The 14,836-nt window shown below is 37.5% G+C and overlaps 1 protein-coding gene across 2 annotated transcripts in view; it reads right to left on the bottom strand.

Moving 5' to 3' along the window:
• The window catches only part of KIF5A (kinesin family member 5A), a 980,629-nt gene that overhangs the window by 316,780 nt on the left and 649,013 nt on the right, over positions 1–14,836 (bottom strand). For both annotated transcript variants that reach the window (XM_044083607.1, XM_044083608.1), the window contains exon 14: positions 8,179–8,385. In XM_044083607.1, the coding sequence (XP_043939542.1) occupies positions 8,179–8,385 (207 nt within the window). The remainder of the gene's footprint in view (positions 1–8,178; positions 8,386–14,836) is intronic.

Below are 14,836 nucleotides of genomic sequence, written 5' to 3' on the forward strand. Positions count from 1 at the left end.
AAGATGAGCACAAAATATTTACAATACAGACAGCAGTGGTAACTCACCTTATATACAGGAAGTGATTGGAACACTAATCACTGTTCTCCATTGGGTACAGGTTACTGACAGCTGAATTCTCGTATTTAAATACCTTCAGAACGACATTCTAGCTGCAGCCTCAGATATCACCTTCTCCAGCCACAATGCTACAACTAGAAATAACTGTATATCTGTAAGGTTATCACAGTATTTCTTCTTGAAGCTCATTGTTTTTCATCACAGGCAGGCTAAGAAATATTGGGAGTCTGAAGCTCTTCTAGAAGTTTCTAGATCATTGGTTCAACAACAAAGTTTTTAATTCAGCTTTATGTCTTGGCAAACTTTTAAATGGCTCTACCGGGCCCATTGTTTTTGAATTCTTAATGCTGAGAATTAAATATAGTTATAGCCTTAAAGAAAAAAGTATCAATTAATATTATATTGTTAAGTTCATAGGTGTTTACTAGGCTAATGAACACAAGGGCCTTTATAAGCCTAGCCATGCATCCCAGATCTCTGACAAGTTCTGATACCCTTGATAAATGTAAGCATGAGCCTGGGAGATGAACCATTTACAGGTTACCTCTGTCCACTAGAGACACAGATGCCAAACCAGGGAAGAATTTTCCGGTTTCCCATCCAATTGTCCAAGTTGCACTTGAACTGGGTCAGGGAGGAACTCTGCTTCACATGGATGGGGGGGCCTGTTCCATAGATGGGTAGTCTCTGGGATGCATACCTATCTCTCCAGCAGGTCTTATTTATATCACAGGCAAGGTTTAAGTCTTTAGAATGGGTAATTCTGGTACTGTTTGTTTTGTGGATATGCAGGAGGTCCATCAGAATGGGGTCTGACAATGCCCTGTATGCCAGGCATAGACCTCACCTCAAAAGCCTGCAGGAGACAGAATACAGGGATAGGGCCTTGAGACAGTCTGCACAGCACATATTACTTACGCCCTGTATTCTTTTAGTGAGGAACATCTCTGGACGTTCCAGTTGTTGGATATACCCGGTTAGGTACATACCAAAGGGGGCATTGTACTCAATGATAGGTTTGATGAATGCTGAATACAGTGTAACAATGACTTCCTTGGACTTAGATGCCATACTTTTGTTTATAAGTTGCGTTCCTGAGTCCTGTCTGTAAGGCAGTCGGCTATCCACCAGGTGACATACGGGTTTGTGCCTAACCTCCTGAGTTTGTCAACAATACCCAAGTGGGGTATTGTGTCAAATGGCTAGGCCAAGTCAAGGTAGGCAGTGTGAATGACTTTGCCCTCATCCATTGCTTTGGTGACCTTCTCAAAGAAGTCCACCAGACTGAGTAGGCATGATCTGCCCTTGACAAAACCAAACTGGGTTGGGCCCAATGTCTCGAGGTTTACTATATCTTTAATGATCATCTCCATGATAATTCTTTCCATGGCTTTATTTATTTATTTATTTATTTATTGACATTTGTTAACTGGGTTTGTCCAACTGGGCTTGTGGCCCATTTTCAGTGGAGACCCGAGGAGAAAAGCTCCAGTAATACATTTTAAAACAAGTACAATTTTAAATAATATTGATATAATAGCAGTTATAGCAAAATGATTCACATATGTTGGGATACATGCATACAGTTAAAGTTGCATTAAAAAGAAGCTAAGTAACACTTTTACATTGATATAGTTCAACAGGTCAACAATAAACATTTTTTGTTTGTATAAAATTGTGCAAATGCATAGTAGACACATTGGAGAGAGTGGTGTAATGAGGTACTAAGTATGGTCCTTTTGAGGGTACATAAAGGGAAGGAAGACTAGGTAGGGTCATGGCAAGGACAGGTTCTGGAATTGAGAAAATAAGCTTTTAGTTCATTTTTAAAGTGTGAGGTGTGTGAGATTGAACGTAAGTCAAGGGGAAGTTTGTTCCAAGCATGGGCAAGGCTTTACATATAAGATTAGGGAGACTTATGGGTCTGTAGTTTCCAGGGTTTGTAGATGGTCCACCTTTGTGCAGAGGGATGATTGTTGCCTTTCTCCATTCATGAGGCACGAAGTTTGTTTGGAGGATACAGTTAAATAATAATTCCAGAGGCCCTGATAAGTCATGTTTCATGCTACTTTGAAGGCATCCTGGGATACTGTCAGGGCCCACTGATGCAGTGTTCTTGGTCTTAGAGAGACCATTAAGGACCTGTTCCCTAGTGACAGTAGAGGGAGTTATATTTGATGATATTTCCTGAGGGAAGGTTGAGAGGGAGAGAGGGGTAAAGTTGGAGCTGAATTTATTAGCCAGGAGGTTTGCTATATCTTCTGGCTCAGTATAGGTGGCTCCATTTACAATGAGCTCTGCACACAATTGTGTAGTGCCTTTGAGGTTGCAGACATAGCTAAAGAATGCTTTGTGGTTGTCCTTGGCCTGGGAGGCCAAACTTACCTCAAATTTGGCAATAGTGCAGTAGCCCAAGAAAACTACAATTATAGTCTTATTCTATTATTTCAAAAGGTTTATAAAGACTAGGAATGATAACTTATTACTAGAACAAATCATTTAAATTGCATCCAGAAGCATTATGTAAGACATATTATGAGCATTTGAATAAAGATGAAAATATTGGAATGGATGAGGAATTATTATAAACCACTATATATTGTACTAAGAAGTAAACAGTTTATGGATACTATTAAATTCTATACAATGTTTATAACCAAATCAGAAATAAATGAGTACGGCAGGAATTTAAAACACAGTAAAGCTGCTCCAGAATATGGATTAACTCTGGAGATATATACATTTTCCCTCAAATAATACATTTTGTATTTATATTTCTTGAGTGCGGTACTGGATTAATCCTTTGTGGACCTATTTCAGTCAAAATTCTGTTAAAGCCATTTTTTACTAATGTACAAGCTAAAAATATTCCAACTTTGTGGAAATATACGCTAACAAATCCTGTAATGAAACAAGTTAAGAATCCTGATTTATGTTCTTCACATAGGCCATGCTCCTTGCTAAACATAGTTATACACCGTTATTCATGCCAATTTTACCTAATATACTAAAATTACTATTTACATCTCTAATAGATGAAGATCATGAGGTTTAACTCAAACATGTATGGAAACTGGGCTGGGAACCCGATGTACTCTGACCTAAGCTAGGGTCCCTTGCTAAAAGTGGGAGGGTGTATGTGTCCCTAATGGCCAGTGTGTGTCCACCATAAAAGCCTGGCTGACCACTGTCCTGTAGCCCAGCTTAAGTTACCTGGGAATAGCTATATTGAGCGAAAGCTGGACATAAAACCAATCAGTTTGCGAAACCTGAACTACGAATGTCTACACGCAATGTATACTCACTGACAGAATGCAGCTTAGAAGTGAATGACATGAGAGTACGAAGAAGGCTAGACATCCTATGTATCCAAGAGACTAAATGGAAGGGCAGTGCAGCAAAGTCACTTGGATTGTGATCCAGAGTCTACTACTCATGAGGAGGACAGGTGAGAAATGTTGTGGGAATAGTTGTGAAGGAGAGGCTTCAGAAAACAGTGAGGGATCATATCAGAACCAGTGACAGACTCATAGCAATCAGACTCTAGTGTAAGGATAGGGCACCGTTCATAACCTCAGCCAATGAGGAATCTCATCAAGAACCAGTGACAGACTCATAGCAATCAGACTCTAGTGTAAGGATAGGAGGACAGGTGAGAAATGTTGTGGGAATAGTTGTGAAGGAGAGGCTTCAGAAAACAGTGAGGGATCTCATCAGAACCAGTGACAGACTCATAGCAATCAGACTCTAGTGTAAGGATAGGGCACCGTTCATAACCTCAGCCTATGGTTCACAGCAGGATTGTGATAGTGAGGAAAGGAATGCATTCAGGAACTTCTAGATAAAGCAGGAAATCATGAGTTGGTGTTGATAATGGGAGAACCAAATGCACATATTGGGACAGACAAAACAGGATTTAAGGACTGCCTGGGTCCACATGGTTGGGGCAATGGGAATAAAGGAGTAGTGTCCACTCTAGACTTCTGTCTGGAAAATGGATTGATCGTGGCTAACATATGGCTCAGCAAGAGAGAAAGTCACAAGATCACATACAAGAGTGGTCAACATGTAACTCGGGTAGATGTCGGTCTAGTAGGGAAAGGGCATAGGGAAGAATCACAGATTGCAAAGTCATTCCCAGTAAAACTATCAGCCCACAACAATGAGCTACAAGTAGTGGTCAAAGAAGGCTCTAAGGTCAAAAGAGAAAAGGCTGAAGACCTGGAATTTGACTGGAAAGAAAGCACAACAGTTCTAAGAATTACTCGGGACTCTAGCACGCCAGGAAGAAAAGGAAATAGGTGGAGTTGAAGAAGAATGGCAGACCCTCAAAACAGCATATGTGACCAAGTGGGATAAGTTGATTCTTCCAATAGAACAAGGTGGTTTAGGATTACCTGATCTGAGGGGATATTTCAGAGCTACACACTTAAGGCTCCTATGCATAGCACAAGCAAAAGGCTATAATTCAAGGTGGAAAGGGATGATGATAAAACAGGGGGACACTTATGAAATAAGGAGAGACTGGGATTTTGGATGTGGATCCTTAAGGATAATGACAATAACCATACAGAATATTACAGTCATAAAGTAGCAAAATGTATTCTAAGAACTAACCAAACATGGGGATAGAGAAAGGAGATTTTGCTGATAGGGATGACTGCAATTAGGAGTATACAGAATAGGCAAAGTGGGCTGAAATTTACTAGAGAAAACTGAAAAAGGAACCAAGGTATTGGGAGCAAATAATTATAGAGATGGAAAGTTAATAGAATTGTAAGAGGCCAAGAATTCATTTTGACTGAAGGCTAGAAATTGCCTTCCCTATCAAGGATTGATATTAGAGTATAGACAAAGAGAAAGAAATTGGGGGATCCTGAGTGATAGACCAGCACTGGTAGAATTTTTAGTTGAATTTAGAACAGAAGCTGCTCTTAAAAATTGATAATTGGTAGGGCATAGAAAATATTGCATAATAACTATAGGAATCATTCAGAGAAGGTTAGAAAGGATTGGAAAGAGAGACTGAATAAGCAATTCATAAAGAAACAATGAGAGGATATATGTATGGCTCCCAAATATACAAAAAAGTCTAGAACAGTTAGGATCTTTGCTTGGAAGTATTTGCATAGGTATTTTTATACCCCAAGCAGACTCCAAATAATTTTTCCACAGGTAAATTGCAAATGTTGGAGGTGTGATGGTGAAGAGAGAGGCAATTGGGACCACATTTTTTGGGAGTGCAATGAGTTGGCATACTTTAAAAATTCCCTGCAGACTAATCTAACAGAACTACTGGGTGAGCAAATTGCTGTAACAAAGGAAATTATTTTTGAGCTATGATACAGTCCTTGTTGAGTTTAATTCTGATGGTTTCCAAAAAAAAAAAAAAGCAATTACTAGAAAATGGAAACCAACTTCTAAACCAAGTAACTGTACTAGAAGTAGTGAATATAGTAACACAGATAAAACAACTGCAAGTGGGATCTTTAGAAAAGAGTATGAGCCAATTACATAGAAAAATATGGGAATTGTGAGAATAGTACACGCAGAATAAATGTTTTGGAGGAGGAATGAGGTTTAAGTGAAGGCAGGAATTGAACGAATTTTGTAATGTTTGACTGACAATAACTGGATAGATTATAAATGATGTATAATGTTTGCAAATGAAAACATGTCACTATGGTTTGTTTTAATTTATGTAAACGTATGACTGCCTGTGTCATAACAAATTATTTAATAAAGATGTTTTTTGTTTAAACAAACAGCATGTGTGAGGACTATAGCACAGATATGAGGCTGAGTCAGGTATGGAAATAAGGTACATAAGGAAAGCTGGTGGTGGAAAGAAGAAGTACAGGAAAAAGTGGGAGATAGAAAAGACAGACCAAGCTAAGAAGGAATTCTTGTTGGCTAACAAAGAAGGAAGCAGTTGCAATAGAGAAGAAGGCGGCATTAGAGACACTCTACCAGCTTCTGGAAAGTGACTCAGTGGATGGCACAAAAGTCTATCAGGTTGCAAGACAAAGACAAAAAGATAAAGATGACAGTCATGCCACCTTCATAAGGGATGGCGACAACAACCTATACACCAGTCCACAGTACTTACAGTAGCTTCGGAATGAAGAAAGCCCAACAGAAGCTACATAGTCTACAATAAAAGAAGAGGAGGAGCCCATTCTAGAAAAAGTAAGAACAGCACTAAATGAAATGAAGTCAGGGAAAGCAGCAAGCTCACATGAGGCACTATGGACAGAAAGATGTATCCCAGATGATTGGAGAATAAGCATAATACTGCCAATGTGAAAAAACAAAGGGGAGAGCCACAACTGTGGGCAGTACAGAGGTATCAGACTCCTGTCACTCTGCATGAACGTTCTGGAGTGGGTGATTGATAAATGAGTATGCAGAGTAGTGGAAAGTAAGATGGGAGGTGAGTAGTTTGGATTCAGATCAGGATATAGCTCAACTGACCCAAAGTTTGTACTGATACAGATAGTCGAGGAGAAGTCAGAGTTGAGGAAATAATTCAAATGTGAGCATTCCTACACTTGGAGAAAGCATATGAAAAGTTTCCAAGAAAGATGACTTGGGCAGTCCTGTGGTAGTCAGAAGTCCCAGAAACAGTGACAGAATTAGTGCAGGCTATGTATAAGGACCCAGTGACTCAAGTATAAACAGTGTTTGGTCTCACAGAGGGGTTTCCAAATGGGAGTGAGTGTGCATCAGGGTTCAGCTCTGTGCCCACTGCTGTTCGCACTGTTGATGGACTACATTAACACACAGGTCAGAGGGGACAGATCAACAAAGTTGCTGTATGCAGAAAATAAGGCTGCCTGAGCAAGAACTTCAGCAAAGGATAGATGGCCATGGTGGTGCAGTGGTTAGCATTGCTGCCTCACAGCAAAAGGTTCTCCGGTTCAATTCTCAGCTGGGGTGCCTTCTGTGCAGAGTCTGCATGCCCTTCCTGTGGTCACATGGTTTCCTCCCACATTCCAAAGATATGCAGTAGATGGACTGGACACTCTAAATTGGTTGTATGTGAGAGTGTGTCTGTGAGTGAGGGCTAGACACCTGGCGGTGTAAACCTTGGCTCAAGATGACTGTCACTGTGGAAGTGACACCCTGACCCCATGTGCAAAATGGGAAAAGGGGTTGAGGATGGATGGCTGGAACATTAACAGTATTACTAAATCAAGATTAGGATGCTTTTTAATCATATTGTTTCTTCTTAAATGTTGCAGTATTATAAAATATAATTTGGCTCATCTCAACTAAAGCAATTTAAATAAAGAACATTAAAACAAAACTTCAAATTGTTTTGTCTTTACAGAAAGGATAGCATTACTGTTATAAAATTGACAAAAACTTTAAATTGAAATAGTCCTGATCAGCTAAAAAGGGTTCATTTAATTACAACAGATGCACAATGTCAATGTACCACCTCAATTATTCATTACATCCTATTTTTCATCGTTTTATTTCAAATGATTTTCACATCCTTCTCAGAGTAATACATCATGTTAAATAACTCTGATTGTAAGGAGAAAGTGAATCCATACTGAAATGTTCCACTTCAGTAAACAATGTACTGAATATTAATTGCAAAGAAAGACCATTTTTTGTAAATAGTGTAATTTACAGAATATTTAGTTATCTTTAATAATTATATTTGAGAAAGTGGAACATAACTATTAATAAATCAAGATTTGAATGATTTTAATCATATTGTTTGTTCTTGAATGCTGTTGCATTTTAACAGATAATTTTATCTATCTCAGCTAAAACAATCTGAATAAAAAAATTTAAAACAGAGCTTCAGATTGATGGGACTTTATATAAAGAACAAAGTTACTGTTATAAAACACACAGAAATGTTTAAAAATTAAAACAGCCCTGATCATCTAAGAATGATTCAATTTAATTTCAACAGATGTAATTATTCAAGTTGCTAACTCAATTATTAGTTATATTGTCTCTTTTTTAATTCTTTTGTTCAAATGTTTACATCATTCTCAGAATGGGATAATATGTTAAACAACTCTTGGAGTTTAAGGAGAAAGTGAATCTATACTGAAATGTTCCACTTAGCTGAAATGACACGTGATACACACTTACCATTTTCTGGGCCAGTTCATCTGCCAGCATCTTGTTTTGGAGACTCTTTTCTTCCACCTCTTGAGATTTCTGGTCATAGTTCACAGCAAGTTCTTCAAGTGCCTGCAGGACCTCCTTCACCTCCTCCTTGGCTGCATCATTTTCACTCTGGAGACGGCTAAGTTCGTTCTGAACCTTCTCACTGTCTCCACGAGTGGAGGCCAATAACTAAGGAAAAGACAGATATACATCATCAGCTGCTGGTCTAGAACATTTTTAGAGGTTTTCTGCTAACTGAAACTAAATGTTACTGGCCTAATATGGTAAAATGGTATGACAATTCTGAATAAAGCTAAACTGTCTCACCTAACTCATGTATGCTAACCCTAAGCCTAACCCTCCACATTAATTTACCAAAAAAAAACTTTCCTCATCCTTTTTGGACAAAGCCTAAAAAAGGTGGGGGTGGGTGGCAAAGGTCCAAAAATCAAGGGCAGATTTTATATACTGATGTTATAAACTTAGAAAGTTGAAAGAATAATAAATTCTCTATTAATAAACATTTTCCAAAGGATATGAAGTGTGAAACTCAAATGCATGTCATTATTTAGTAACTTCAGTCCTCAATAACTTGCCAGAAAACCACAAATTTTATGACGACCACACCATAACTATGAGGCAAAAAATATGGACATACTGAGAAAGTCTGGAAATTTGAGAGGTATATTTTTCCCTAAGAGTTCTATTACACAAGACACTGACACACACACACATTTCACAGACATCTTCACACACAATGGTATATCTACTCCCTTACCTAGCCGTTATTCTAATCCTAACCGGGAAACACTCACATACACACTCAGATACGTTACATACACAAATATATATACACACACACCACTAAATCTATTCCCTTCCCTGACCCATATTCTAACTCTAACCCACAAACATTCATACACACTCCCGCTGCTAATGTTACAAAAGTAACAGCACATTTATTCATCACTGCATGGCAAACTCCACCATACCCTTTTATGCTACTTACCTGCAACCAAACTGTCAGCTCACCCATCCTCATTCACACACTTGTCACTACCAAAAACTAATTCACATAGTCTTCATAAATATGCTGTAATATAGACAGGTGTGTGTCTGTCAAAATCCCTGTAATGTAGTGGGAAACTGAAAGATTTCATTTTTTTCAAATGATATAGGCAAAGAATTATGATTTTGTCTCTGAATATAACCTGGTTGTTAATGTGTTTGAAAAATGTACACCAATAAATTCATTTGTATAGCAAAGCAAAGCAAAGAGGTGAATCCTGAATCGTGATGTGCACATTAAGAACATATAACAAGTGAATTACTATCAGAGAAACCCAATCATAATTCGTAATATACAAACTTTATCTGCTTCATGTCCTTACTATCAGTTATAAAAGAAACAAAAAGTGCCAGAGTGTTGTGTTATATGGTTTTATTACCTGTAAAACATTTCATGCCGCAGTACAAGTGACAGAAGTAAAGTAGTCCTCTGAGGAACCAACACATTTAAAAGCTTCACGTATAGCACAGTACAGGAACAGGAAAATGAATTGCCTTCTTAATGGCAAAAACTGAATTACAAATGACTAAATAGAAATGCTCATTTTTTTCAGAAAGATGTTCTTGCAAAGGGGAAAGCTTCCTTGTAACAACAAAGCTCCCAGTTAAGATATTCCAACTTTCAAGTATGCCCAACCTCATAAAATGGACAAAAATACCTGGGTTCTTTGAAAATCAAGTCTTCATCCTGTCTCTAAAGTTGTGTGACTAACAAACTATTAACAGTGGTTGTGAGTGGTTTCCACAGTCTCAACATGGGTTCCAAGAAGGAAGGCTTGACTGTCTGCAAGATTTTACTTATTTAATAATATTTAATGACCAAGGTTTGAATTATATTAATTTTGGTTAGTGTTTGCATTACCTTTTTACTATAATAACAGTGGTAAACGCTATACTTGAAGAAAGCTGCTCATGGGCTTTTCGGTTCATTTGTCATCCACCTTCATGTCATTCAGTCTTAAGAACTAACAACTAACAATGTGGAAACTTGTATGTGTAAAAAAGATAGGATGAAGAAGGCATTATACATCTGAAGGAAACAGAGATTAAGAAAGCTATTAAAGGCAAAGGTTACTAACTCACAGAATGAATACAAATCAGGAAATTACTAAGATATTATTTAGCCTCTGGGTGCATTCATTTATTTAACGGAAATAGTGATGTGGAAGAATATCATTTTCAGCTGTAACCTGGGAAAATACTATATTACAAAAAGAGCTAAACTTAGAAGGAAACTGAACAGAGGGTGCCTAAGTGCTTTTTTAAATAAAAAAGAGCTAAACTTAGAAGGAAACTGAACGGAGGGTGCCTAAGTGCTTTTTTAAATATAAAGCAAAGGAAAAAGACGAGCAGTTAAAGTAAAAAAAAAAAATCTAAATGGGAAGACAATTATATTAATGAATGCAAATGAACAAGTATATCAAGTATATCTATTGAGCAATTGTTTGTATCAGGTTTTATTGTGGATAAAGAAAGCTGAATATCAGCATAGCACAGCATTTGTAAAGGATGGAGAAAAGTGGAAAGCTATGTTAGGTAAAGCTGAAGAGGTACTAGATGAATTATACATAATTAAAGGATCCAAGAATAGCTGAAAAAGGCAACACCAAAGCAGATAATCCTGTAAAATTAACTTTTAATCCAGTTAATTATAAAGACAGTGAGCGCTTTCAAGTTATCAGAACGTTTCATCAGACTTTGAATAAAAACCATTAACTGCCATCCATAAACAGTAAATTCAAACCCTTCTAGCCTATTGTTCAACAGAGACAATTATGACATCATGTTAAAGTTTAAAATTTAAAGAGACATGCTTTATAAACAATATTTTTCTAATTATATACATATCTAAAGCATGCATCATAAAAAACATTTGTAAAACATATGTGCATTCAATGTATAAATATTAATATAATACATATATTTATAAATGTCACAAAAAATACACACATTTTTGTATTTAAATGAAACTAAAGAATATATATAATGCAGTTCATTCTAAAAACTAACTAAAGACAATATATACATATGCATATGTTTAAAAATCATTCACATAAAGCTGTGAAAATTTAAATTCTAAATAAAGTGACTAATGTGCATATGGTCTAGCTGATAAAAAAGGTTTTAATATCATCCTGTCATTTAATCCCCTCATTGTATGTGCTTGCAGGCATATTATCCATTTACTTTCTTGACCCTCCATGTAAGTCTTAATATTCCCCAACCTGCCTGATTTCTTAATCAATTCTAGTGCTCTAAACTTAAATGTATGTGTCATATCATGGGTTAACACATGTTTAGCTAATGCGTTCTTATCATCTTCTTTATTTATAGCATAAATATGCTCTCTTACTCTTTCTCTGAGGGTCCTATTGGTTTTACCTACATAAAAGGACTTGCATACTGGCATTGCGCCAGGTATACCAAGTCCCTCGTCTTACAGTTTGCTTATTGTTTAAACACATACTCCTTTCTTGTGTCAGGGTGAACAAATGTACTATCACCTGCCATGTATGGGCACTGGTTGCAGCCCCTACAAGCAAATGTCCCCTGTCTATCTGAATATCTTATGTTGTGAATCTTATCTTGGCATAACAAAGTAATCGCTTAAGTGATTTTGTGTTCCTATATGTGTACCTTGGCCTATTTCCTACTATTGTGGAGGATTACGCGTTCTAAAAATGCCTACCTTCGGTACCATCTATCCTGAACTACTAATAAAATGGCAAAAATTAAACTTAAGACACCAGTTATGGCTATATCAAGATTCTATTTGAATAGTATAAAAATGTAGAAGCAGTGTTGACCATGGAAATTACTTCTACAAGAAATGAGCTCAAAGATATCTTAAGCATGACAGAAATGGACAGCTTCATTAGCGATCTCACTATAAGTTTAATGGCACTAGACAACAAGTTATTACAGGAGAAGAAGAAGAAACTGGAGAGAGATTTCAATGATTTCCGCAGGGGTAATGTCTTCTCGTGGCCCAGTGAGACCAATGCTGCTACCAACACACGCAGAGCATTTCCACCTTCCACAAGCAGAGACGGGTGGATCACTGAAGCTACAATGATGACGACACTGGAAACACTGGCACAGGTAGTGCAACAAACCGAAGGATTGAGGGGAGCTCAGAACAGCAGTGCTCAAGGAGGCACCATGTGTTGGCCAGGTAAGGAAGTCGTCTCACACTTGGGCAGCATGGATGTCAGGAGGAAAGTTCAACAAGTTCATCAGAAAATGGCTACAACTTCCACAGAGAATGTGGAAATATCAGTAGAAGATAGCAACAATCTTTTTTCCTTTCCACTACCAATACGCCAGATAGAGAGGCAAGTTTGGTCTCCGCAGAACCGCGTGAGGAAGCGCAAGGGTTCAGAGGAGAAGTATGAATTTCAGCGCAAGGTGCTACGACCGATACAGAAGAATTGATAATTAACTTAGCCAGGTACATACTTTCCAACAGTGAGAGATCTCTGTTGAACAAAGGTCTCTCATTTATACCGTCTAAAAATTCTGACTTAATGGATGTGATAATAGATATAAAAATGTTCACTAGAAATGTGGCGCTGAAAATGATGTTTGGGGATAATATGAATAATGGTTATAAAATGTTTAAAAAACCTTCTACATTTATACCTCAGATGCATCCACTTTTAGATGCATTTGAAAGAGCTTGTGAAAGTGATTTATTACAATTGTCAATGTCACACACCAGGCCTGACTTTTTTAATTTAACTAATAAGGAGTCTGAAGCTTTGAATAGACTGCAGAACAATGCTGAGATAGTAATTAGGCAGACAAGGGTGGAGCTGTGGTGTTGCTGGACAGAGATTTCTATAAGAGAAAAATGGAGCAACTATTGGTTGACAACAATACTTATAAGTTATTAAGTAAGGTGCAACTAGATAAGATCATAAAAAGTGTTGATAGTGAATTGTATGACCTTCTCTTGTGTAGAGTAATAGACACAGATTTGTATAGATACTTTTTGGTTGAGAAACCGATCATCCCCACTTTCAGGGGACTGACGAAGGTCCATAAAAGTTTGATGGACCCCAATATGAGACCCATAGTCTCAGGGAGGGGATGGCTTACAGAAACCCTCTCCATTTATTTGGAAAAACAACTCAGACCAGTGGTAGATGGTGTATCCACTATAATTAGGGACACACAACAGTTTTTTAGAGACCTACGCTGGGTATGTTTTTTCTGATGTAGACAATGGTAATGAACTTTTGGTTTCACTTGATGTTGTTTCTTTATTTACATCCATACCAAATAACACAGGAACAGAATATGTCAGGCTCTTATTAATCGAAGAAGGAGTGCCCAGGGATCTCATTATGAGATACATGTCATTGTTAGACATTGTATTAATAATAATGTCTTTATGTATGAAGAGGAATATTTTCTACAAACCAAGGGGGCGGCGATGGGCACCCCGTGTGCGAACTCATATGCCAACCTAGTGTTGGCATATTGGGAGAAGACATATGTATTGAACAGTGGAGATTATGGGGAGTACATCGGTTACTACAAACGTTTTGTAGATGATGTTTTTCTTGCGTGGAAGGGCACTAGTGAACGACTGGAAGAATTTGTGGAATATCTGAATGGGACAACAGATTTTCTATCTTTTGAATGTGTTAGTTCCCAGAAGAGATTACAATTTTTAGATGTGCAATTGAGCAGGGAGGAAGATGGACTACACACTGATATGTTTAGAAAACAATGTTGGAAAAACAGCTTATTACATCGGAGCAGTATGCATCCGGCTCATATTTATCCCAATATAATGAAGAGCCAGATACTCAGGGTGTCAAGGCTCACTAGTCATGATGAATCTTACAGAGAAACATGTAAGACATTGGCAGATCATTTTAGACAACGAGGTTATAAGGATGGTGAGATAGAGACATCTATGCATAACAGTAGATCAAATAGGAATAGAAAAGGAAGACCATACTTCCAAAGGAATACAAATATTGATAGGGTTGATGAAGAAGGTTTGAACGGAAGAGGAAATTTGGGGCTTAAAGTGGTTATTCCGTTTACTAATAGGAACAATAAGGTAAGAGAAGTAATAGAGAGAAATTGGAGATTACTGAATGTAGATGAAGATATCTCCATGATAGTAGGAAATAGGCCAAGGTACACATATAGGAACACAAAATCACTTAAGTGATTACTTTGTTATGAGCAAGATAAGATTCACAACATAAGATATTCAGATAGACAGGGGACATTTGCTTGTAGGGGCTGCAACCAGTGCCCATACATGGCAGGTGATAGTACAATTGTTCACTCTGACACGAGACAGGAGTATGTGTTTAAACAATATGCAGACTGTAAGACGAGGGACTTGGTATACCTGGCACAATGCCAGGTATGCAAGTCCTTTTATGTAGGTAAAACCAATAGGACCCTCAGAGAACGAGTAAGAGAGCATATTTATGCTATAAATAAAGAAGATGATAAGAACGCATTACCTAAACATGTGTTAACCCATGATATGACACATACATTTAAGTTTAGAGCACTAGAATTGATTAAGAAATCAGGCAGG

Source organism: Protopterus annectens, chromosome 9.part0 (assembly GCF_019279795.1).
Source record: "Protopterus annectens isolate FY-2018-M chromosome 9.part0, PAN1.0, whole genome shotgun sequence".
Lineage (NCBI taxonomy): Eukaryota > Metazoa > Chordata > Ceratodontiformes > Protopteridae > Protopterus > Protopterus annectens.